At 37.2% G+C, this 27,253-nt stretch overlaps 1 protein-coding gene across 9 annotated transcripts in view; it reads right to left on the minus strand.

The window, feature by feature from the left end:
- The window catches only part of Lrp1b (low density lipoprotein-related protein 1B), a 2,058,309-nt gene that overhangs the window by 328,627 nt on the left and 1,702,429 nt on the right, over window positions 1-27,253 (minus strand). For all 9 annotated transcript variants that reach the window (XR_374143.4, XR_374144.4, XM_006498463.4 and 6 more), the window contains exons 44-45: window positions 3,914-4,106; window positions 3,285-3,410 (exon numbers count right to left, since the gene is read on the minus strand). Coding sequence is in view for 7 of the 9 variants with exons in the window: in XM_006498463.4 (XP_006498526.1) it covers window positions 3,285-3,410; window positions 3,914-4,106 (319 nt within the window). In the remaining 2 variants the exon portion in view is untranslated. The remainder of the gene's footprint in view (window positions 1-3,284; window positions 3,411-3,913; window positions 4,107-27,253) is intronic.

Genomic DNA, 27,253 nt, shown 5'->3' on the forward strand with positions numbered 1-27,253 from the left:
AAAATGCCATATTTCTTTTGATTTTGAAGTTCTGAATTGGGGAAAATAGTAATTTACCTTTATACATAAAAATAGATTCATTAGCAAAGTTTGGGAACCAATGTTTTCAGGTGTGACATGTCCTGGAGTATACTTATCATATCCTTTGGTAACTAACTATATATTGAAATCAAGTCATATTAATAGCTCCTAGTGTAATAAAATTAATATCTATAAGAGATACAGTCCAATTTCACAATTATTATCAGTTTTAGAAATTTAAGAAAAAGACAATAAAGTACCTACTAATGTTACTTGAAATTCACTATTTCTATTATTCCTAATTTTTCGTTAATTTTAATATATAATACTTATATATGTGTCTAAAATGTTTAACTTAATTCATTCGGTTAAATTCGTTCAATGCAGTATTTACCAAATGTTCTCCTCATTTTGGAATGAACTTCTGTTTCTAGCAAAAGTCAAATATCATTTCAAAGGAAGTAACAGAATTTAAACCTCTATTTAAAAAAAAATATAAAGATTTTGATAATGCTTCTGGAAAAATTAGATTATGGAATGAACAAAATTTTGAATGGTCTACTGGAAGTTCTAAGTTATCTTTACTGGCTTTATGAACAACTTATGTACATTAATGTTTCAATGAACAATTCTATGATAGAAAATATCTGTATTGAGTGATTATATTATTATTCCTTTTGAGATTATCATAAAGGTACATACAGACATCTAAAAAGAAGGCAAATAGATAGTTGTAGATACAATTTCTGTGTGTGTGTATATTTATTATTTGCATTTTTGATATTACATTGTATAAAATTTATAATTTTTTCCTTCCTCTTTTCTCCCGAAAAACCCTCCTACAATCCTTTCCTTGCTATCTTTCAAATTCATGGCCTCTTTTATTTTTATATACATATATATCATAATTAATATATCTTTATACATATGAATATATTAGAGAAGCACAATCTTCTCAGCTTGTATGATTTTTTGTGTGTGTGTATGTTTTCTGTGACATTAGGTTTTTGTCAACTTGATATAGTTAGAGGAACCTCAGAAGAGAGGACCTCAGCTGAAGAACTGCACAGATCAGAGTAGCCTATGGGCCTATTTGTGAGATATTTTCTTGACTGATGTAAGAGGGCCCAGCTCAGTACGAATGGTGTCAACTCTGTGAACTTGGTTTTGGGTCGTGTAAGGAAGACAAATGAGCAAGCTGTAAGCTGCATCCCTCTAATGTTTTGGCTACAGTTTCCTGCTTGAGTTCCTGCTCTGACTTTCCTAAGTGATGGACAGTAAGTTGTGAGATAAAACATTTTTCTCCCAAAGACATCTTAAGTCAGGGTTTTATTACAGCAACAGAATGAAAATAAAATATATGTGTAATGCAAAATAACTTTTGTCCAGACAGAATTCTTGCTCGCACTTCCATTTGGTACACAACACTGAACACTTTCTGTTTCTGTCTATTTTCAGGTTTGTCTTTCCTCACATTGTCTTACATGATGAGTGTTTTCACTGAAGCGCGCTTGCCCGTCCTGGTTCTGTGATGGATACTGATGTCAACTAAATCCAGAACATTAACAATGATGCGTGAGATGTAGATATTTATATATTTTGCCAACGAGAACAAATGTTTTTTTTTCTACATTTACCCTCATGCTTGTGTCAGTAAATGAAAAAGACCACTAACATTCATGAACAATGTTAGCATATCTGTCTCAGAAATGTCCTAGGCTCTTGTCAATGGTTTGACAAGAAGAAAGCAGAAGGTACTTTGTGGTTTTGCAAATGGACGACAGGATTTCAAAACAAACACATGAATGATAGAGAATGCCTGCACAACGATTTGTCCTGCTTCAGGAGCCCCGTGCCACACTTCAGTTCCAGAGCCCTGCAACTCTGCACGTTTAAAATATTTTTCTTGTTTGATTCCTCACCTCTCAGCAGCAAAGAGAAGCTGGGAGCTTATTTGGGGCAGTTACGCATCCTTTGTTGTTAATGTTGTTACAACAGGGCTACACTGCACTTGCACTACCCTTGCTCTGTTTATCAATGTCACTGCATGAACCTTGCCCTACAATGTGACCTGAGAGAAACATGAATGACTTGAATGTATGACTGATGTTCCAGGTGTGCACACAGCATCAGGCCCTGATCTAGGACCCAACCCACAAAGGCAAATTGAAATGTAATTCAGGTAGTTACCTGATCTGTTCAAAGAAGTGTTGGCAACAAAGAGATCTGGGGATTTGAGGCACACACTATTAAAATTGTTTATCTGCATCAAAATTCTCTGAATAGTAGAAGCATTCTCTTCTTTGTTCTGACACAGTCTTACAGAAAGCCAAATCTTTATTTTTTACTAAGATGTGCCCTTGTTTGTAATACAAGTTCACAAAACAAAAAGGCACATAGCAAATATAAGAAAGGATCCTCTTTGTAAATAAGGGACAAAGAATTATGAAGATAAAGATGAAAATACTTATTTTTAATTATGTAAACATATCTACTTTTGTTAACTTCCTAACATGAATGATAAAAGAAAAGAATACAAATGAGGAAAAAATGTTTCAAATCTAGTGCATTCTGAAAACGAGTTCACCAATTTCCAACAAGATGTTTCATTTTCCACCTTTCTTATACAAAGTTTCAGTGTTAAAGGGAAATTAACCTTTTTTATGTTGCTTGCTAATTTTTCATGGCAATATTGAAATACTTGAACCATTATTTATTTTGGAAATTTTGCTGTTAATAAGGGTGTATTGTAATGGTACTAATTAAAGACTGCAATGCCTTTGGGAGGAATAAACATTGTGCAAGGCTGGAATGTTACATTCTTAATTAACAGTTTGGAAATGATTACAAATAAGCTCTATGAGTCATTCTCTCTCATTTACATACTACCACAGACTAGGAAGGGGCTTCCTGCCTGGCTGCTGATCTTCTGTGTGGTTTCTAGTTTATTTCAGCTGTAATGAATTTCATAATTGCCAGAGTTTCAGAGTCACAGCTATAATTTGGCAGATGATCTTGTATGCAGGAACTCCTGGAGTTGTTTCTAACACAGTCAGGCCCTCAATCACAGGGACTTATAAGTTATTATCTTAGATACCGTTACTAGTCACATGAGGGCCAGAAAACATTACAATGGGCTAGATTCTTTCATAAACAGAAAAAAAAAAACTTGAAATTCACTGCTGGAGGATAATAAAACTTTATCAGTACAATATTATATTTTCAATATATTTTAAACGATTCCATAGCTTTTCCTTACTTACTCACACATCTGTTGTTAGCTAGCAATACTCGATCCCCTCTACAGGAACAATTCACTCTTCCATCTGGTGTTAAAAGGCAGAGGTCATGACAACCTCCATTTAATAATGCACACGGAGAGAGTTCGCCTGCAATGAAAGAGCCTATGAGTAACATTTTGTAATGAATATACAGTCCCCATTAATTATAAGTAACCAGTAAGCTGGTGAACTGATTCAAATGTAGAGGACACTCAGGACTTTTGAGAGTGTTGTGTCATTATAAAAGGATTTTCTAAAACACTTCTGTATTATAATCACTGTAGCATTTATAAAACCAGATGCAAACCTATCAAGGGGATAATTTTGGCAAAAAAATGTTAGTCTTTAGAGTCTTTATTTTCAAAGATATGAGGACTAAAGAAGAATGGGATACAATTTTATAAATAATTAAAACAGAAATTGTTCTTATGGTGACCAACTGAGTTCTATAGAAGTTATTTAAACTTTTCAGACAGTTTTGAGAGGATCTTGATGGTCAAGTTCTGAATATTGTCTCCCAGGTGATAAGACCACAAAATGTATAATGCAGTAAAAGAGAAAAAAAATTGACAGGTTGTAGAGTTAGGAAATATTTTTCTATTACAACTTACAGCTATTGGTGTCATTAGCAACAGCTATGATTCCCATTGGTTGATGTGGAATATCAGAACGAAGAATTTTGGTTTCTCCTCCTGTGTACTTGTTGGAACGCAAAATAGCTCTTCGTCCCCAGTCTGACCAGAAGATATAACTGTCATAAACTGCCAGACTAAGAAAAGTTCCTGGTCCAGACTTGACAATCACCTGAAATAAATTATAGTTTACACAACATATAAATATTCAAACATTGATAGCTTTTTTACTCCAGAAAGTGAGGGATGAATATTAGTTAACAGTAAGGATAATCACATTATAATTTCATTGAGTGTCATCATACTATGCTATATAATTTATTTCACCTATGTAAGTTTTCTTCAAAATATGAATAGAAAAAAAAGGAGCAAAGGATGAATAAGAAAGTTAACATCTACTGAAATAGAGTTCAAAAATTATGATAAGCAAGCAAAAGATGAATAAAGAAGAATTTCTTCTGGAAGGAATAAAATTAGTTGATTTACTTGCAAATGACAAACTTTGTATTTACTTGCAAATGACAAACTTTGTACATAAAGTATATATAAAAGTTGAAAATAATACTTGAATTTAATAAGCATTCAAAAAAGATTATATCCTGTTAATAAAAACCAGAACACATTCTTTGTGACACTGGATCTCACAATGGCTGTAATTTTAGTGTAACAGTTAAATGTAGAATCCACTAAACTTTTCAAAATGTATATAAAATTGAAAATGTTTTCCAAATCAAATTAATAAAATAGTGAAAAGGTCAAACTTAATTAGGAAAAAATAGTTTTCTATCCTAAGTACAACAAAAGGTTTATGAAAACAAGTCGTTGAAGTCAATAATACAATGATGTGTGTTAAAGATTTAGGTTAAGGAGAACCATCATTAATAATTTATGGGATTGCAAACTAGTGCAGACACTCTGTAAATCAGTGTGGAGAATTCCCTCAAATCCAAAATAAATCTATCATATTGCTTAGCTATATTTCTCTTCAATATCTGTTCAAAATACTGGACATTCTGCTCCACAAATCCTTGCTCAGCTACATTCACGGCCACTCTATCCACATTAGTTGGGAAATGGAAACATCCTGAATGCCCTTCAAATACCAAATGGATAATGACAATGTGATACATACACAAAATGGAATGTTACTCAGGCTTAAGAAAAAAATTAAATAATAACATTTGAGGTAAGTGGAAAAAAATTAGAAATTATTATACCAAAGTCCCCAAACAGTGAAATTCTCCCAAACAAACAAAAAACCAAAACCAAAACCAAAACCAAAACCAAAACCAAAACGAACAAAACAGATGTTCTCTCCTATTTGTGAATACTAGCTCTAAATATATTTTTTAGATTTTTTTAAAAATTAAAATGTACTTTTATACAATGTATTTGTGTTACAGTTTCCCTTCCCCCACCCCCTCCCATCCTCCCCAATTCCCCACCCACCCAAACACACACCCATTTATTCATTCATACATTAGAATAAACACAGTCATCTAAAATAAGGAGTATAGAGAAGACAGAATAAAAACAAACAAAGCTGACAAGAGCCTAATATAGCTATCTCCTTAGAGGCTCTGCCAGAGCCTGACAAATACAGAGGGGGAGGCTCCCATCCAACCAATGGACTGAGCATAGGGTAGATGTTTTTTATTAGATATTTTCTTTTTTTTTAAATTTTTTTTCTTTCCATTTTTTATTAGGTATTTAGCTCATTTACATTTCCAATGCTATACCAAAAGTCCCCCATACCCACCCACCCCCACTCCCCTACCCGCCCACTCCCCCTTTTTGGCCCTGGCGTTCCCCTGTTCTGGGGCATATAAAGTTTGCGTGTCCAATGGGCCTCTCTTTCCAGTGATGGCCGACCAGGCCATCTTTTGATACATATGCAGCTAGAGTCAAGAGCTCCGGGGTACTGGTTAGTTCATAATGTTGATCCACCTATAGGGTTGCAGATCCCTTTAGCTCCTTGGGTACTTTCTCTAGCTCCTCCATTGGGAGCCCTGTGATCCATCCATTAGCTGACTGTGAGCATCCACTTCAGTGTTTGCTAGGCCCCGGCATAGTCTCACAAGAGACAGCTATATCTGGGTCCTTTCGATAAAATCTTGCTAGTGTATGCAATGGTGTCAGCGTTTGGATGCTGATTATGGGGTGGATCCCTGGATATGGCAGTCTCTACATGATCCATTCTTTCATCTCAGCTCCAAACTTTGTCTCTGTAACTTCTTCCAAGGGTGTTTTGTTCCCACTTCTAAGGAGGGGCATAGTGTCCACACTTCAGTCTTCATTTTTCTTGAGTTTCATGTGTTTAGGAAATTGTATCTTATATCTTGGGTATCCTAGGTTTTGGGCTAATATCCACTTATCAGTGAGTACATATTGTGTGAGTTCCTTTGTGAATGTGTTACCTCACTCAGGATGATGCCCTCCAGGTCCATCCATTTGGCTAGGAATTTCATAAATACATTCTTTTTAATATCTGAGTAGTACTCCATTGTGTAGATGTACCACATTTTCTGTATCCATTCCTCTGTTGAGGGGCATCTGGGTTCTTTCCAGCTTCTGGCTATTATAAATAAGGCTGCTATGAACATAGTGGAGCATGTGTCCTTCTTACCAGTTGGGGCATCTTCTGGATATATGCCCAGGAGAGGTATTGCTGGATATTCCAGTAGTACTATGTCCAATTTTCTGAGGAACCGCCAGACGGATTTCCAGAGTGGTTGTACAAGCCTGCAATCCCACCAACAATGGAGGAGTGTTCCTCTTTCTCCACATCCTCGCCAGCATCTGCTGTCACCTGAATTTTTGATCTTAGACATTCTGACTGGTGTGAGGTGGAATCTCAGGGTTGTTTTGATTTGCATTTCCCTGATGATTAAGGATGTTGAACATTTTTTCAGGTGCTTCTCTGCCATTCGGTATTCCTCAAGTGAGAATTCTTTGTTCAGTTCTGAGCCCCATTTTTAATGGGGTTAATTGATTTTCTGAAGTCCACCTTCTTGAGTTCTTTATATATGTTGGATATTAGTCCCCTATCTGATTTAGGATAGGTAAAGATCCTTTCCCAATCTGTTGGTGGTCTCTTTGTCTTATTGACAGTGTCTTTTGCCTTGCAGAAACTTTGGAGTTTCATTAGGTCCCATTTGTCAATTCTCGATCTTACAGCACAAGCCATTGCTGTTCTGTTCAGGAATTTTTCCCCTGTGCCCATATCTTCAAGGCTTTTCCCCACTTTCTCCTCTATAAGTTTCAGTGTCTCTGGTTTTATGTGAAGTTCTTTGATCCATTTAGATTTGACCTTAGTACAAGGAGATAAGTATGGATCGATTCGCATTCTTCTACATGATAACAACCAGTTGTGCCAGCACCAATTGTTGAAAATGCTGTCTTTCTTCCACTGGATGGTATTAGCTCCCTTGTCGAAGATCAAGTGACCATAGGTGTGTGGGTTCATTTCTGGGTCTTCAATTCTATTTCTTTGGTCTACTTGTCTGTCTCTATACCAGTACCATGCAGTTTTTACCACAATTGCTCTGTAGTAAAGCTTTAGGTCAGGCATGGTGATTCCACCAGAGGTTCTTTTATCCTTGAGAAGAGTTTTTGCTATCCTAGGTTTTTTGTTATTCCAGATGAATTTGCAAATTGCTCCTTCTAATTCGTTGAAGAATTGACTTGGAATTTTGATGGGGATTGCATTGAATCTGTAGATTGCTTTTGGCAAGATAGCCATTTTTACAATGTTGATCCTGCCAATCCATGAGCATGGGAGATCTTTCCATCTTCTGAGATCTTCTTTAATTTCTTTCTTCAGAGACTTGAAGTTTTTATCATACAGATCTTTCACTTCCTTAGTTAGAGTCACACCGAGATATTTTATATTATTTGTGACTATTGAGAAGGGTGTTGTTTCCCTAATTTCTTTCTCAGCCTGTTTATTCTTTGTGTAGAGAAAGGCCATTGACTTGTTTGAGTTAATTTTATATCCAGCTACTTCACCGAAGCTGTTTATCAGGTTTAGGAGTTCTCTGGTGGAATTTTTAGGGTCACTTATATATACTATCATATCATCTGCAAAAAGTGATATTTTGACTTCCTCCTTTCCAATTTGTATCCCCTTGATCTCCTTTTGTTGTCGAATTGCTCTGGCTAATACTTCAAGTACTATGTTGAAAAGGTAGGGAGAAAGTGGGCAGCCTTGTCTAGTCCCTGATTTTAGTGGGATTGCTTCCAGCTTCTCTCCATTTACTTTGATGTTGGCTACTGGTTTGCTGTAGATTGCTTTTATCATGTTTAGGTATGGGCCTTGAATTCCTGATCTTTCCAGAACTTTTATCATGAATGGGTGTTGGATCTTGTCAAATGCTTTTTCTGCATCTAACGAGATGATCATGTGGTTTTTGTCTTTGAGTTTGTTTATATAGTGGATTACATTGATGGATTTTCGTATATTAAACCATCCCTGCATCCCTGGAATAAAATCTACTTGGTCAGGATGGATGATTGCTTTAATGTGTTCTTGGATTCGTTTAGCGAGAATTTTATTGAGGATTTTTGCATCGATATTCATAAGAGAAATTGGTCTGAAGTTCTCTATCTTTGTTGGATCTTTCTGTGGTTTAGGTATCAGAGTAATAGTGGCTTCATAAAATGAGTTGGGTAGAGTACCTTCTACTTCTATCTTGTGAAAAAGTTTGTGCAGAACTGGAATTAGATCTTCTTTGAAGGTCTGATAGAACTCTGCACTAAACCCGTCTGGTCCTGGGCTTTTTTTGGCTGGGAGACTATTAATAACTGCTTCTATTTCTTTAGGGGATATGGGACTGTTTAGAAGGTCAACTTGATCCTGATTCAACTTTGGTACCTGGTATCTGTCCAGAAATTTGTCCATTTCGTCCAGGTTTTCCAGTTTTGTTGAGTATAGCCTTTTGTAGAAGGATCTGATGGTGTTTTGGATTTCTTCAGGATCTGTTGTTATGTCTCCCTTTTCAGTTCTGATTTTGTTAATTAGGATTTTGTCTCTGTGCCCTCTAGTGAGTCTAGCTAAGGGTTTATCTATCTTGTTGATTTTCTCAAAGAACCAACTCCTCGTTTGGTTAATTCTTTGAATAGTTCTTCTTGTTTCCACTTGGTTGATTTCACCCCTGAGTTTGATTATTTCCTGCCGTCTACTCCTCTTGGGTGAATTTGCTTCCTTTTTTTCTAGAGCTTTTAGATGTGTTGTCAAGCTGCTAGTATGTGCTGTCTCCCGTTTCTTCTTGGAGGCACTCAGAGCTATGAGTTTCCCTCTTAGAAATGCTTTCATTGTGTCCCAAAGGTTTGGGTACGTTGTGGCTTCATTTTCATTAAACTCTAAAAAGTCTTTAATTTCTTTCTTTATTCCTTCCTTGACCAAGGTATCATTGAGAAGAGTGTTGTTCAGTTTCCACGTGAGTGTTGGCTTTCTGTTATTTTTTTTGTTATTGAAGATCAGCCTTAGTGCATGGTGATGTGATAGGATACATGGGACAATTTCAATATTTTTGAATCTGTTGAGGCCTGTTTTGTGACCTATTATGTGGTCAATTTTGGAGAAGGTACCATGAGGTGCTGAGAAGAAGGTATATCCTTTTGTTTTAGGATAAAATATTCTGTAGATATCTGTCAGATCCATTTGTTTCATCACTTCTGTTAGTTTCAGTGTGTCCCTGTTTAGTTTCTGTTTCCATGATCTGTCCATTGGTGAAAGTGGTGTGTTGAAGTCTCCCACTATTATTGTGTGAGGTGCAATGTGTGCTTTGAGCTTTACTGAAGTTTCTTTAATGAATGTGGCTGCCCTTGTATTTGGAGCATAGATATTCAGAATTGAGAGTTCCTCTTGGAGGATTTTACCTTTGATGAGAACGAAGTGCCCCTCCTTGTCTTTTTTGATGACTTTGGGTTGGAAGTCAATCTTATCAGATATTAGGATGGCTACTCCAGCTTGTTTCTTCATACCATTTGCTTGGAAAATTGTTTTCCAGCCTTTTATTCTGAGGTAGTGTCTATCTTTTTCTCTGAGATGTGTCTCCTGTAAACAGCAAAATGTTGGGTCTTGTTTGTGTAGCCAGTTTGTTAGTCTATGTCTTTTTATTGGGGAGTTGAGACCACTGATGTTAAGAGATATTAAGGAAAAGTAATTGTTGCTTCCTGTTATTTTTGTTGTTAAAGTTGGCATTCTGTTCTTGTGGCTGTCTTCTTTTAGGTTTGTTGAGGGATTACCTTCTTGTTTTTTCTAGGGCATTGTTCCCGTTCTTGTATTGGTTTTTTTCTGTTATTAACCTTTGAAGGGCTGGATTCGTGGAGAGATAATGTGTGAATTTGGTTTTGTCGTGGAATACTTTGGTTTCTCCATCTATGGTAATTGTGAGTTTGGCTGGGTATAGTAGCCTGGGCTGGAATTTGTGTTCTCTTAGTGTCTGTATAACATCTGTCCAGGCTCTTCTAGCTTTCATAGTCTCTGGTGAAAAATCTGGTGTAATTCTGATAGGCTTGCCTTTGTATGTTACTTGACCTTTTTCCCTTACTGCTTTTAGTATTCTATCTTTATTTAGTGCATTTGTTGTTCTGATTATTATGTGTCGGGAGGAATTTCTTTTCTGGTCCAGTCTATTTGGAGTTCTGTAGGCTTCTTGTATGTTCATAGGTATCTCTTTCTTTATATTTGGGAAGTTTTCTTCAATAATTTTGTTGAAGATGTTTGCTGGTCCTTTGAGTTGAAAATCTTCATTCTCATCCACTCCTATTATCCGTAGGTTTGGTCTTCTCATTGTGTCCTGGATTTCCTGGATATTTTGAGTTAGGATCTTTCTGCATTTTCCATTTTCTTTGATTGTTGTGCCGATGTTCTCTATGGAATCTTCTGCACCTGAGATTCTCTCTTCCATCTCTTGTATTCTGTTGCTAATGCTCAAATCTATGGTTCCAGATTTCTTTCCTAGGGTTTCTATCTCCCGTGTTGCCTCATTTTGAGTTTTCTTTATTGTGTCTACTTCCCTTTTTAGGTAGTATGGTTTTGTTCATTTCCATCACCTGTTTGTATGGTTTTTCCTCTTTTTCTGTAAGGACTTCTACCTGTTTGATTGTGTTTTCCTGTTTTTCTTTAAGTACTTGTAACTCTTTAGCAGTGTTCTCCTGTATTTTTTTAAGTGATGTATTAAAGTCCTTCTTGATGTCCTCTACCATCATCATGAGATATGCTTTTAAATCTAGGTCTAGGTTTTCGGGTGTGTTGGGGTGCCCTGGTCTGGGTGAAGTGGGAGTGCTGGGTTCTGATGATGGTGAGTGGTCTTGGTTCCTGTTAGTAGGATTCCTACCTTTACCTTTCGCCATCTGGTAATCTCTGGAGTTAGTAGTTATAGTTGACTCTGTTTAGAGATTGTTCTTCTGGTGATTCTGTTACCGTCTCTCAGCAGACCTGGGAGACAGATTCTCTCCTCTGAGTTTCAGTGCTCAGAGCACTCTCTGCTGGCAAGCTCTCTTACAGGGAAGGTGCGCAGATATCTTGTTTTTGGACCTCCTCCTGGTCGAAGAAGAAGGCCCAAAACAGGGCTTCTCTCAGAAGCTGTTTTGCTTTGGCAGTTCCCAGAAGCTGTCAGCTTCTGTGGTGCAGACTCTCACCTGTGCAGACTAAATTCCTAAGTTCCAGGGAGTCCTGGAACCAAGATGGCGACCGCTGCTCCTGAGGCTGAGGCCGCCTCCCGAGCCAGGTGGACACCTGTCCTCTGGTCTGGACGGTGGCCGGCTGTCTGCAGCCTGCAAAGGGTACTGCCTCAGCGGCTCTGTGCTTCCGCCTGACCCAGAAGCTGTCCGGTTCTCTGGCGCACCCTCTGACCTGTTCAGACTAATTTCCTAAGTTCTGCTGAGTCCCGGAACCAAGATGGCGACCGCTGCTGCTGAGGCTGAGGCTGCCTCCCAAGCCAGGCGGACACCTGTCCTCTGGTCTGGATGGTGGCCGGCTGTCTGCGGCCCGCCAAGGGTGCTGCCTCAGCGGCTCTGTGCTTCCGCCCGTCCCAGAAGCTGTCCGGTTCTCTGGCGCACCCTCTAACCTGTTCAGACTAATTTCCTAAGTTCTGCTGAGTCCTGGAACCAAGATGGCGACCGCTGCTGCTGAGGCTGAGGCTGCCTCCCAAGCCAGGCGGACACCTGTCCTCTGGTCCGGATGGTGGCCGGCTGTCTGCGGCCCGCCAAGGGTGCTGCCTCAGCGGCTCTAGATATTTTCTTTATTTACATTTCAAATGTTATTCCCTTTCCAGTTTTCCCCTCTTAAAATTCCCATCCCTTTACCCTCCCCCATCCCCTGCTCAACAACCCACCCAATCCTGCTTCCTGATCCTGGAATTCCCCTACACTGGGGCATAGAGCCTTCACAAGAACCAGGGACTCTATTCACATTGATGACCAACTAGGCCATCCTCTGCTATATATGCAGCTGAAGCCATGAGTCCCACCAAGTGTACTCTTGGTTGGTGGTTTAGTCCCTGTGAGCTCTGGGAGGTAATGGTTAGTTCATATTGTTGTTCCTTCTATGGAGATGCAAAACACTTCAGCTCTTCTAGTCCTTTCTATAACTCCTTCACTGGGGACCCTGTGCTCAGTCCAATGGTAGGTTGCGAACATCCACATCTGTATTTGTCAAGCACTGGTGGAGCTTCTCAGAAGACAGCTATAACAGGCTTCTGTCAGCAAGCACATGTTGGTATCCACAAAAGAGCCTGGGTTTGATGACTGTATATGGTATGGATCTCCCGGTGGGGCAGTCTCTGGATGGTAATTCCTTCAGTCTCTGCTCCACACTTTGTAACTCCTTCCATGGGAATTTATCCCCACTTCTAAGAAGGATCAAGGTATACACACTTGTCTTCCTTCTTCTTGAATTTCATGTGGTCTGTGAATTGTATTGTGGGTATTCTGAGCTTCTGAGCTAATCTCACCTATCAGTGACTGTATACCATTTGTGTTCTTTTGTGATTGGATTACCTCATTCAGGATGATATCCTCCAGAAACATCCATTTGCCCAAGAATTTCATAAATTCATTCCTTTTACTAGCTGAGTAGTACTCCATTGTGTAAATGTACCACATTTTCTGTATCCATTCCTCTGTTGAGGGACATCTAGGTTATTTCCAGCTACTGGCCATTATAAATAAGGCTGCTATGAACATAGTGGAGCATCTGTCCTTATTACCAGTTGGAACACCTTCTGGGTATATGCCCAGGAGAGGTATTGCTAGATCTTCCGGTAGTACTATGTCCAATTTTCTGAGTAACTGCCAGACTAATTTCCAGAGTGGTTGTACAAGCTTGCAATCCCACCAACAATGGAGGAGAGTTCCTCTTTCTCCACATCCTCGCCAGCATCTGCTGTCACCTGAATTTTTTATCTTAGCCATTCTGACTACCTGTTTACCTGTGTTCTCCTGTATTTCTTTAAGGGAGTTATTTATGTCCTACTTAAACTCTACTATCAGCATCATGAGATATGATTTTAAATCTACCTCTTGCTTTTCCGGTGTGTTGGGTTATGCAGGACTTGCTGTGGTGGGAAAACTGGATTCTAATGGTGCCAAGTAGTCTTGGTTTCTGTTAGTAAGATTCTTGTGTTTGCCTTTTTCCATTTGGTTATTCCTGGTATTAGATGTTCTTGCTGCTTCTGGCTGGAGCTGGTTCCTCCTGTGGGTCTATAAGCCCATGTCAGCACTCCTGGTAGACTCCTTGTGGAACTTATGTACAGAGGGCTCTGGAATAGGCCACACTCTGGGTGCAGATGGCAACTAGAAGGATCCTGTCCCAGCTGCTCCACTTTTCTTGTGCCTTGTGTGCTCCTTGTTTCCCAGCTCCAGACAGTTATTGGAAAGAAAGTGGCTATCTCACCTCAGAACCTGGGAGTGAAAGCACTCCTGGTAGAACAGGTCTCTCCTGGTGGGACCCGTGCACAGTGGGCTGTGGTTCAGGGGTGCTGATGGCAGACCAGAAGGGTCCTGGTCCAGCTCACTAGTTCTAAATCTTTAGAAAGGAGTATATAATTCATTGAAACTACTGGCATTAGTCAAATAAAAATAGTAATAATAAAAACTTTCTGAGATAAGAGTATTTGGAAGTAGGAAGAGCCCCAGAAAAGGGACTAGGAGAACAGAGCTGCTATTGGTTATTTTTAATCCTCTGATTTGATTGATTTATTTAGAAGATACTATTTTGTATTATTTTTCTTATAATGTTACCAGCTGCCTTTAAATGCATGATTCTCCTGCGTCAGCTTATAAAGTACTCGTATTCAGGTGTGTACACCACACAAAGTCATATTTGCTTTTTCAACATGATGCCAATGCTTGATTAATACATTTGACAAAAAAATAATTATAAAAGAGAATAATGCAAAAATAAAAAAAAATTCTTCCACACAGATAATGTTATTCACCATTTAAATTTCCTTGGGACCACTTTCTATTCTCTGTGCTGGGAATTTGTCTGGTTGAATTTGTCTGGGCTCGAGTGTGCTACCATAGACTCTGTGAGTTCATATTTGTGTCATTACTGCTGTGCCTCAATAAGAGCTCTATTTATTATAGTCTTCCCCTCTGCACAGATCTTGGAGCCTAGGCTGGAGTGGTTTGATAAAGAAATCCCATTTACAACTGAACACTCTGAACTCCCACACCTAACCATGAAGCTATTGCAATTGATATCCACTGGGAAAGGGAAAATCAGTTTTATCCAATGGAGTATCACTGGGTATATTAACTGTACTTAAGGGCAGGCCCTATGTCCAGGAAATGTATAGACCTAACAGACTGTAGGTTTTATGTGCTTTTTGTTTTGTTTTGTGTTTTGGCTTTTAGTTGTATCTTTTATTGTGAATTGGTTTTAGTTTTGTTTTTGAAAGAAACAGTGAGAGAGAAATGTGAAGTTGGATTGTAAAAGGGTGTGGAATATATTGAAGGAACTGGGATAGCAGAAAAAATATGATCAAAAAGTATATTATGAAAAAAAAAAGTAAAGGATAGGGAAACATGCTTCTCTGTTTTCTTCTTTACAAATAGGTAGCACTCAGCTTTTTCTCCCAATAAACATAAGTTAATGAGGAATGTTCAATAGATCCTGCCTGACCCACTGTTGACAGCTTTCATATTATACTACAGTAATAAATAGAGATAAATGGCAAGAGGAAGTTCAGTAGTGCCACACAGGGTCAAGGGAGATGAGATTAATAGGTAGAGGTGAAAGAGGGAAGGAATTTGAGCAATAAGTGTTGCAAAAATCATGGACAATGGCAGTCTAAACAAAAGTTGAGTGACACAAACTTAGACTTCAAAGAAAACATCCCAAGATGAGCCTGGGGAGGACATTAAGAGGGTCTCTGCCATGTAGGCTCTCCTTTCCATTGTACATTTTAGTTCTGCCCTGAAAATAAGTGTCTGCTATTCAGAGTGTTAAATAGACTAATGTCACAATTGGTTTGTAGTTTTAAATAAAAAAAATTTAAATGAAAAACCAAATTAGGTAATAATAAAAGGAGTTGCACAAAGATTGCTCAAGACTATTAAGAATTTGGAGCTGTGACGAAAGGATGGACCATCTAGTGATTGCCATATCCATGGATCCATCCCATAATCAGCTTCCAAACGCTGACACCATTGCATACACTAGCAAAATTTTGCTGAAAGGACCCAGATATAGCTCTCTCTTGTGAGACTATGCCGGGGCCTAGCAAACACAGAAGTGGATGCTCACAGTCAGCTATTGGATGGATCACAGGGTCCCCAATGGAGGAGCTAGAGAAAGTAACCAAGGAGCTAAAGGGATCTGCAACCCTATAGGTGGAACAACATTATGAACTAACCAGTACCCCGGAGTTCTTGTCTCTAGCTGCATATGTATCAAAAGATGGCCTAGTTGGCCATCACTGGAAAGAGAGGCCCATTAGACTTGCAAATTTTATATGCCCCAGTACAGGGGAACGCCAGGGCCAAAAAGGAGGAGTGGGTGGGTAGGGGAGTGGGAGGTGGGTATGGGGAACTTTTGGGATAGCATTGGAAATGTAAATGAGGAAAATACCTAATAAAAAATTAAAAAAAAAAGAATTCATCCAAACAAAAGATAGTACTACTTTGTAGGAGAGAAAGGAAAATCTAGAAACAAAGAATTTCTTAACTCTGTGATCCAAAGCTATGATTATTCATATATTCATCTTTTCAGTATTCACAATTATCAATAAGAAGTTATCATCTCATAGTGTGTATGAGGTATATAACATTTTATTAGCTGCTATTCTGGCTACTGAGACAGAATACCATCCTCCAAGTAGTGTCATGTAGGAAGGGTTAATTTTCTTTATGGAAGAGAAGGGTTGGTTGCAGGATAATGAAGCTGATGGCCACATCGTATTCATAGTGAAGAAGTAAAAACTTGTGTTCTACTGGTTTTCTCCTTTTGATTCAGTATAGGACCTCGGCCTACGATATGTTGTGGCTCACAATCAGTTAAACCTTCCTGGAAGTACCCTGACAGATGCACTAGAGGCTTGAAGTGATCTACTGCATTGACAACCAATACTACCTATCACAGATGCATATTACTTAGTTTATCATTTATAATAGTGCTAGTAATGAATGTTACTTTGATCATTTTATTAATGGTATGGTTTAATTCTTGACAAGGTCGAATAATTACTCAAGGTGACCAAAAATTGCTTAAGACTCAATATGCCCAAGATCTATGTTAATTGTTTCGATATTTTTGTCTTAATAATAGGGACTACAAAAACTCACTTTAATTTATTACTGAAGGTATTTTTCTTTCATTTCACAAGTATCATATTTTACATAAACAATATAAATATTCAATAAATATTGTTAGATGAATAATAATGAAAATTTTCAGTGAGATTCAAATCAAAACTTATTTTCATGGGTAGTAGCTGTCACAAAATTTCCATGGCCAAGATAACATCTCTGATTAGTTTTAACACTGATTTAGTTTGCTGTTTACTTTTCAATGTTTTCTGACACATTAAAGGAGAAAAGTAATATAACATAAACTATAATTACACATGCAGTGTACAATAGATTCCACAAATAATGAACCACACTCCTGCCATCTCATTTCTGATTAAAGCTCAATCATGCATTACTTTCTCCAGATTAAATGTGTTTACCAAAACAACTCTATCTCTGTATCTTGCAAGCCTACTCAGCATCTGCAAAGATAATGTACATACTTTGTTATCTTGAATGTCTATAGTGTGCAGTATCTAACTTATAGTTTAGTTTGTATGCACTTTTATTTTGAATCCATAATTTGGTCCATTTTTTAAAATAAGTCATGTTTTTCAGAAAATTTGTGTCTGTACAGATACTTAAATTCCACATATGTTCTCTCAGATAAATAATAAAATTAATTCTGAGTGTATGCAATATAAACCTGAAATTTATATGTCAGAAATTCACATGTCTATCCATATGTCATTTGCCTCTTGGCATTTACATCCTTTTGGTTGAAGCATCCAATCCAATCAATCAATGAAGAAAGAAAATTCAGGTTTACAAGGCAGACAACATAGTTTGTAACACTCAGATATTGTGTGTTAAACAGTATAAAAACAGTCATATGGGAGGCATCTAAATGCTCCAGTGATTTCCTCGCTGACAAGCTCATAAATGATCGTTAAGCAAAATGACAGGTTGGCCAGAAACATGGCTGTGCACCAAAGAATGTTATGCATTTCAGAGAAATAGCTGTAGCTGGTTTAGCCTTGAAATGAGCAGTGGGGTGGTAAGTCAGAAACTTAAAACTTAAAAGTATTTAATAAAATAAACAGAATACCTTTTAGGAAGAGTTGTATTATTTAATAATATTTGCTTTTGTAAGCTAAATATTATTAACTATACTTGAGAACAATAAAATTCAAATCAATCTAAAACCTTCCCTATTGTCCTTTTTGTGTTCTTGACCCAGGAAGACACCTAAACATCAGCACAGTACAGTCACTTAATACTCTCTCTTCCATTTGTCTCATTAGAAATTCTTCCAACAGTCAGTTCAATATTCCAGGTAATTTGCCTTCAAACAGAAAATAAGAATGCCATTTTTTTTTTAACCTCTCAGAGTTCCTCAGTACATTTCAAGCTTTTATGGGAATTGTTTCAGTTAACCTTGAAGTATGAAATACATAGTATGCTCTAACTAAGGTAACTGAAGTTATACTGGTTATTGTAAATTGTCAACTTGGTGAGATCTGAATCATCTGGGAGAAAATCCCCTGGGCACACATGTGGGAGATTAGATCAGGGGAGTTTTGTCTGTAGCTGTAGGGAATCACCATTAGATTTGTAGGCAGTAGTCCCTAAACTTGAGTTCCAGAGTGCTTAAACAGGAGAAAGATTGTTGCTCATGAGAAATAATAGTTCTTGACTTCTTGAACATGGATGTAGCATGACCTCAGGATCCCGTTGTTAGGATTTTGCAATCATAAAGAACTGTATTCCCAAACTGTGAGCCAAACCAGATTTCTCTCTTATGTTGCTTCTGTCAGAGTATTTTATCATATAGTTGGGGAAAATATATTCATATATTCTAGTTTCTCTGTTGATTAAACACAAGTTAAAACAAGAGGGCAAAGAAGTCAGATGTCATGTCTTTGAATAATCATTTTTGCTCCCTTTGGTCCTTCTGATATTTAAAATGAGACAGCTGAAAGAGCAAACATTGCTCCTTTCCCAAGGAAAGAGAAGACAGTGAACTATTCCTTGGATTACACAATGGTCTAAGTAGAAGGAAATCTCATACTCGTGTTGTAAACATTTTTAATGGCAACTGGGCAAGATTTTTGTGTTAGTTTTCTTATCCTAACTTGTGATTATAAGTACTAAAGTAATCAGTACTTCACGTGAGATACATTTACACAGCTTGAGAATATGCATGGGTTTGTACTATGAATGATGCTCCCTGGAACACAGCATACTTATGGTTCTGCAGACTAATTACAAATTCATTATTCTGAGGGGGCTGCAAGGTCAAAACCAGAACCTTAGGGTTTCTTTCACTGCTCAACAGCCATTCACCAAACATATCTACAACTTCTTTTATGCCCTATTAAGAATCAGCTAAAACAGTTGGAACATATTCATTATAGATCTATAGATCACTAGTTTCCTCTAACTCAAAACATATGAGTGTTTTCACATAGCATTTGCAAACTAAGGAAGAAATTCCTCATTTGTGTTATCTAAATACATGCTGACTATACTTTGTAAGTATATTGACTTATAACTAATAAAATCTTACATAGCCACTTTCATGGCAGAACCTGTCATTCAGACAGAACAACAAGAATCAGACTCACAAGAATCTCTGTGTCAAGTCCAATATTATTCATATTTGACTGAAAACGTCTTCCCTCCTTTCATGAAAGAGGTGTATTTTCTTTTAACATATATAAATAGTAAATTTAAAAGAAAGTATACCTTTTGTATGAGTTTAATGGGTTTGGAACTAATTCCACAAACCTCACCTGTGGATTCAATGCAAGGTTTTATGAATCTTCTCTTATGAATCACTGCCTGGCTACTATTTATGAGCAAGAACCAATCCTCTTCACTGCAATCATCTTCTGTTTGCCTAGCGAGGGTTCCCATCGTCATGAGAACAGTCAAGAGACCACAGATCGAGCTCTTACTCTCCTCTTCTCAATCCATTATTGAAAGGCCTGGAACCGAGGTGTTTATCTTTTCCAGAACTTATACTCCCAGAATACATTAAGTATTCAATACTTATTGCTATAGATTTGTGCATAAATGACTCATTAAGACTATGTCCCCTGCAGCGTAGATTTAGTTATTGTTTATAACATATATATCTAATTGAATCTGAAAAGTCTGTGTGCACAGAAACAAAAGATTTTTCTTTTAAAAATTATGTCAGCAAGGTGAGTGGGTTCCTGAAAAACTATAGGCATCACCCTCTCACTCTCATACACCTTTGATGAATATTTCAAGAATGTTACTCCCTAGACCATTGCCTAAATGCAACTCTCCTGTCTTTTTAATATTTTAAAACAAGAGTGAAGAGTTTGTCAAAGGAGGATATTAAATCAAATTCTCTTATGTCCATGCCATAATGGAATGTCAATCTTAATATTACAAGAGAGGTCCGCAGACTTTTAAACAAAACTCCAGTATTATATTAGATACTGTATTGCAAGATGTTAAAACTGTGTTGAAAAAAATATATAAATACATATATATATAATTATAATTGTATAATTATATATTCTTATACAGTAGGTGTGGTTAAAATACAACATTAAGAGTCATAAACATGAGCTTGTAGTGTCTCAAGGAGATAGAATACTTTAGGATTGCTTGCATAGTGTAGCATTTTTTTATGTTGTTACCATAATAAAATACCCAAGTAGAAAAACTTCAAAAAGAAGTGCATTTATCTTATAGTTTTGTAAACTGGAGGATAGGCATAAGTGTTGTTTAGAATCAAGTGATGATCTCAAAATAATGGCAGATAACATCACAATTAACAGAAGAAATGGAAGTATGTCAGAAAGTTAAAAGACTGGGATTTCATGATTCCCCATTAGAATTTAGGAACTCTCTGATTTCCCTAAGGGCCAAACTTGTGAAGGTGCTACATAGTCAGCAATACACTGAGGACCCAGATTTCAATAGGGAGTGACGGCACTCACACTTTCTCTACCTCAGTACACAACCTCTGGAGTCAGGAAGTTGGCTTCTTATGTAGAAGAACATTTTACATGTCTAGGACCTAGACTTCCACTGCTCCTTGTTCTAATCCCTTCATCTTTAAAATAACAGAAATAAAATTTATTGTGAAATTTTAGAAAATGGAGTTAATAATCCAGAGGTGAGAATTGAAGAACAGACCAGAGAGGAACACTGCTTAACGGCTTAATCTCCATAGCTTTCTCAGCTTTCTTTCTTGTACCAGTAAGTACCATCTGTCAAGGGGTAACACCACTGATAATTTGCTGGGCCTCCAACATCCATTGGCAATCAATAAAATACTCGGTTCAGCTCAGAGAATGATCTCATTCCCATAGACTGGCACCAGAATCCATTATATAAAAAGGCAAGAGAAATTTCCTGGCCTACCTCAGTTGGAGGTCAGAGTCACTACTGTAATCTCTACTCAAAGGAAAGTGATTTCACACAAGGACACAGCCAATGCTAAACAGACTTGCCTGAAGAACAATTGCCCATAATGTTAGAACCTACATCTCAACATTGATCCATTTCTTTTAACTCAGCACTTAACTTGCCTTCTTGTTTTCAGAGACTCCCATATCACAGAAAACTTACATTAAAGGGATTTGCCTGAGGTGTGGACAGGAAAGCAGAGCAAACCCTCCATGGAAGGGAGCCAAGAAGACTGGGTCTAGAGAAGCCAAAATGGAACATAGAAATTAGGAAGTAGAAAATCAGTTATTGGAGGGAGGTAGATTGTAGAAATATGGAGGCTAGGCAGCCACTCAGCTATTGTGCTGCTTAAAGCATATAAAAATATAAAGGGTGTGTGTGTGTCTTTCATTGAGGAACATAAACCATTGAGGCAGCTAGCAGCCTCAAACATGAGATTTACTAAAATAGCAATTCTACACTGTTCCCTTATCTAAGCATTAATGTTTCTTTCTGTCTCTGACTCCATTTCCTTCCCTCAAATTGGGAACAGAAAGATAGATATAATCAATTTCTCAGAGATCTTATCAATGAGATAAATGGAGTGAACTTAGATATGTTTAATAGTCAAAGTTTCCAAGAAATAAATACTTGATATTTTCCATTTTCATTCAGCCATTTCTTAAAGAATTGAAGCTAAACTTGAGATCTTTCATTCAACTATCATAATGTATTTTGATTTTCAGACTTCAGAGAAGGCAAGACTAATCTAAGGACAAAACTAATAATTTACAATTATAGAGTAAGACCAGAGAAGTGAGTTACTGTCTTCAAATGTTGCAGGTACTTCCCTGTTAACTAGTTCCATATTATTGACTTAAATCTACAGAGCAAGGTATTACTTGGAACATAAAATAGGTTTTTGAATTGTTAACATTTATTTAGTTTGTTTGTATCAATAACGTGTATTCCTTTTCAGTTCATTCATGTATACAATGATGTTTATTCACAACTCACACATATATTTATCATCTATTCTGCCCCTGTTTCCTCCTTTCTTTTCCTATAGGTTTCCATTCCACATTGATGTTTTCTCTAGTTTCATGATCTACTTATTTCAACCAAGTCCATTTGTGTGCCCAAAGAACTGCCCTTTGGAGGCTGGAAGGCTCCTCATTGCATACACAACTGAAGATAATGCCCTTCCTCCAGAACGTAACAGACAGATCTGAGAGTACATGTCAGAACATGTCAGAGAGTGGTGGGGCTCCACTAGCATCTTACAAGTCTATGATTGACTATTGAACCGCAGGCTCAGTTAAAGCAATTTCAGCTGTTGTCAAACCATGTTAGCAATGGTTGTGGCATGGCTCCTTCTTCTTCATCTTCTCTCACTTTTATTTCTCCCTTCTCTTCTGTGATGAAGCCTGAGTCTTAGCAGAAATGACATAAATGTTTTTTATTCAGGGCTAAGCACTTGTTCCCAACACCGTCATTTGCCCTGAGTCTCTGTATTCTCTATTATTTACTACAAAAAAAGCTTTGCTGATGGAGGATGGGAATAACCCCTGATTGCCTTGCCTGGATAGTAACATGAAAACAGAAGGGTTTAATTTGTTGATACATTCTTCTTTTATTTTTCAAAATATTTTTGTGTGTAAGACTGTTTTCCTGCATGCACGTTATGTGAAACATGTGTGTGCTTTAGCATGAAGGTCAGAAGAGAACATCTTTAAAACTGGAGTTGGAGATTAAATCAGAGGTAAGCAACCATGCTGAGAATCAAACCCAGGTCTCTGTAAGAGCAGCAAGTACGCTCAATGACTGAGGCACCTCTCCAGCTCCAGGAATGCGTTTGCCAAAGAGATTTTATGAGACATTTATTTCATCATTCCAATATTTTAAAAGATATTTCATTGTGTTTAAGATTAAAGGGAGTGCTTTCCTTGTTCAGTATAGTGGAATTATTCAAAACAAAGCATTTAAATGAGGACTGAAATTGTTCTGACCATCTGCATATGCATCCAGGGCAAATGAATTTTAAATAGTAGAATACATGCATAATCCATTTTTTATTAAACATCTTTGGAATGAGAGTAGTATATTCCTTGGATTGGAAAACTAGAATCTGGTTTTGTCATCATTTTTCTTGGTTTTATTTTCTTCAATGCAGGAATAACTCTAAGGGTTCCTTAGTAATACAATTCTAAGATCTAGTGAGAGAAAGAAATGAGCAGGAATAACTACTGTCAAGAAAATACTTTAACAACTCGCTTAATGGTCGGTAATGCAGAATTAATCATTCCACATTATTGGGAAAGTTTGAGTAAAAAGTGACTTTGAAATGGGGGTGAATTTATAGACATTTGAGTTTGAATTCTATAAAGTTCTTACTGAATTTGTTAATCTGTAAATTCTGATGTTGTAAAGGACATCATAGGTTTATTTATATTTCTGATATTACATGGACATACTTCAGAACCATGTAAGGTATTAGCTCATCCTTAATATGTCTCTCACCCTGACAGTCAGTTTATTCCACAATTTTCTTTCTGGAATAACTCTTGACTTTCATTTCCCAATTTATATAACAACAACTTTTACTTCTGAAATACGTAGTTTCATTATTTTTAAAATCAAATTTGTAAATAGAGAAATATACTTTGTTTTGTAATACTGCAGATAGAAGCAGGATTTTCAAAGGCTTGTGTATAATTGAACCTGAAAATTCTGCCGAACCTAGATGCAGTTAAAGCAAATATTTCATAGATATGTATATCCTAAAAGTATTGGTTATTTCAAAGTTTTTGAAATTATATCCTTAAAAGTATCACTAACTTAGTTTATCTAAAATATATGAAATTGATATTATTCTAGGGTACTTCATTTTCAGAGAAAAAGTTGAACAGAAAAACCGTTGTTTTTCATTTGTATTTTAACCTCAGATTCTAAATTGGAAAAAAAAAAAGTAGCCAGAAAAAAATTCCAAAGAGAAGAGAGATTAGAGGTAAGACAATGCACACACTGGCATGGCTACTTAGTTATAGTCATTAAACCTTAGGTCACAGATATTTTAGTTTCTTTTAAATGTCTTTTTTTTTCCTGCTAGTTTGAACAACTATTACATATAAGTTGTTTACTGAAGCTGAGTAGCCAAATCTGGTTTGTTGGGAACTATTAGAGTTTAGTTTTTGTTCGTTTGTTGTTTTTGTTTTTTTCTTGTTTTTTTTTTTTTTTTTAGATATTTTCTTCATTTACATTTCAAATGGTATACCAAAAGTCCCCTATACCACCCCCCCTCCTGCCCTGCCCTGCTCCACAACCCACCCACTCTGGTTTCCTGGCCCTGGCATTCCCCTGTACTGGGGCATGTAATCTTTCTAACTTTACTTATTCTGTTTACAGAGCTATGTGGAGAACAGGCCATTGTTAAGAGATCAGGAAGAGAATGGATGCTCAATTTTCCCTAGCATAGAAGGCATTCCACTAAACAGAGTATAACATGGTAGAATAACAGAACAGGAAATGGAAGAATCAATCAAAATCAGTGGCATCCTGATGTAACATGCTGCCTCATTTACAAGGCAGGAAATGACTTGCTTATTGGCTCATCCTAACCACTCAGGCCTGAAAACTAACCAATCAAGAAAGACCACACTCATTTACAGGCTAGCAATTAAGTACTGGAAAACTGCATACAGAGTGCCTGATCATAAGTGGATGAAGAATCCTCCAAAATGCAACCCCAGTGTCCCCTGCTCTTTATAGTATACAAAATACATTTGGTTATGCAAAGACACTTAAAAATGAAGATTTAAGATTCTTTTTCTTATTTTCTTACTAAAGTAGTCATAATTTTATTACATTTAGGGAATGTATGTCTCTGATATCCATAATTTTAAATAAATGAGAAAAATCCTATTGTAGTATATGTTTTGCTAATGTGAAATTTTTGCTGTGTTTATGTTTTAATTATGGCACATGGCACACAGTATATGTATTTAAATAGTAAATATATTCCCATATGTAATTGAACATGATTTGAAAAACTAGGAACTAAGGAAATAGTAAACTACACAAGTGATAGATTTTAATATTTTCAAGAAAGAAGTATTTATCAGTATTATGACTTTTATTGAAGTTATTGTGATCAGAGCCTAACAACTTCAAAAAGCCAAATTTTCAGGTTTTAACAAGAAAATAGAAAAATTAATACTAAAAAAATATACCCCAAAAATCCAATGTGCTATACAAAAAAGAGATCTTGTTACCCCAAAGTTCCTTATGAGGGTTATAACATGTCTATAGGACTAAATAGAAGGAAGGGGAATAGACAGTTACTCAGTCCTAGGGTATGGTTTCACCCCTGATTATCATCTAGGCTTTAGTCTTCTCTCTAATTTTGTTCTAGTTTCATTCTGCTACTGTGACAAATACTATATTAAAAACAAAACAACAACAAGAACTTATTTGGGAAAGGATTTCTATGGCTTACAATTCCATGCCACAGTCCATCACTGAGAGAAGGCAGGGCAAGAACTCAGACAGAAACTCAAAGGAAGAAAATATGGAGGAATGTTGTTTACTTCACAGGTTCTTGCTTAGTTTGCTTCTTTATACAGCATAGGATGTCCTTCACAGGAAATCCTGTTACCCACAAATAACAAGCAGGACAATACTTCAGACATGCTCACAACCAACCAAGTAAGGACAGTCACCCCTTCAGGTGACCCTAGGCTGTGCCAAGTTGACTAGAGCAAATGCTATCTGACAAATTATCAACATGTATCCTAGAGACATGGTTCTGTCTCTCTCTCTGGCTGATAACAAGTTCCAAGATAACCCTTTTTCCAGATTAAGATTTCTGGGAAATTTCCATTGTGTCAAGGATTTGATATTTAAAAAGAACACACACACACACACACACACACACACACACACACACACACATATATATGTATATGTATATATATTTAGAATGTATTCATCCTACAAGGCTAATTATTAGACCAGAGGCTAATGAGGAATTTTCATATTGAGAAAAGAAGATAATAAGTGGCCAGGCAGGCAGTTCAGGGACAGAAATCATGACTCTTTTTCAAAACCAAAACCTTTGGTTTGTCATGACCCAGACCCAAATACCCTCAGGTCTCTTGGCTCCTGTTCCAATTTATCTTCCTTCTTCTCCTTTTTGTAGGCTAAATGTGTCCCAGGAACCCAACGTTCTAGAAGCTTTATGTGGGGAGGAAGTGCCTGAGGCCAACCAGCTTATCTACCTAAAGCTCATCTTGCCTCAGTTTCTGCCATAAATCCTTTTGAAAGCCATAAACAAGCAGCTCCTTGGTAGCAGGCTCTCAGGGACCAGCTCTCCTTTTAAAGAGCTCTCTCTCTCTTTTTCTCAAGTACCCCCTTATAATCACAAGATGAAACTCCTCTCTAACCTCATCTCATTGCCTATAAATTTTATTTTTCACATTTAGAAAAGACACAGGAAGTGTATGTTATTGGCTTGTGATGTCTATGGTGGCGATTGCTTTGTCTGGCACTTTACCTCTCAAACTCTGGAACTGTGTATGTGAGAAAATGTTCACAGCTCCAGAGGACTCCCATTCTCTCCCAAGTTTTGTTTCTAAATCAAAAGGAATAAGACTTCAAATCCATTTTAAAATAATAATAACAATAACAATAATAATAATAATAATAATAATAATAATAATATTAATAAAGAAATAATCAACTTGAAAATAATATCCTAAGTGACACCATTCAGGCCCAGAAAGACAGGGATGGTATGTACTCACTTATAAGTCGAAATTAGCCATAAAGTACAGGATAACCATGCTACACTCTACAGACCCAAAGGAAGCTAATTGTAATAGGGAGGCCCGAAGGAGGATGCTTGAATCTCACTCAGGAGGGGATATAAAATAGGTATAGAGGTATCCACTATAGGGAAGATGGAAGGAGGGAACTGGGTAAGACCAGGGGTAGGGAGAGGTTTTAGGGTGGGTATCTGAGGTGGGAGGTGTTGTGAGACTACTGGGAAAGTGAATGGAGTTAAGTGGGGGAGGGGAGGAGGCATCTCTTGGAGTAGCTGGAGACCTGGAACCAGAAAGGCCACAGAGGTCTATAGGAGTGACATAAGCT

This window comes from Mus musculus, chromosome 2 (genome assembly GCF_000001635.26).
Source record: "Mus musculus strain C57BL/6J chromosome 2, GRCm38.p6 C57BL/6J".
NCBI classification, from domain to species: domain Eukaryota; kingdom Metazoa; phylum Chordata; class Mammalia; order Rodentia; family Muridae; genus Mus; species Mus musculus.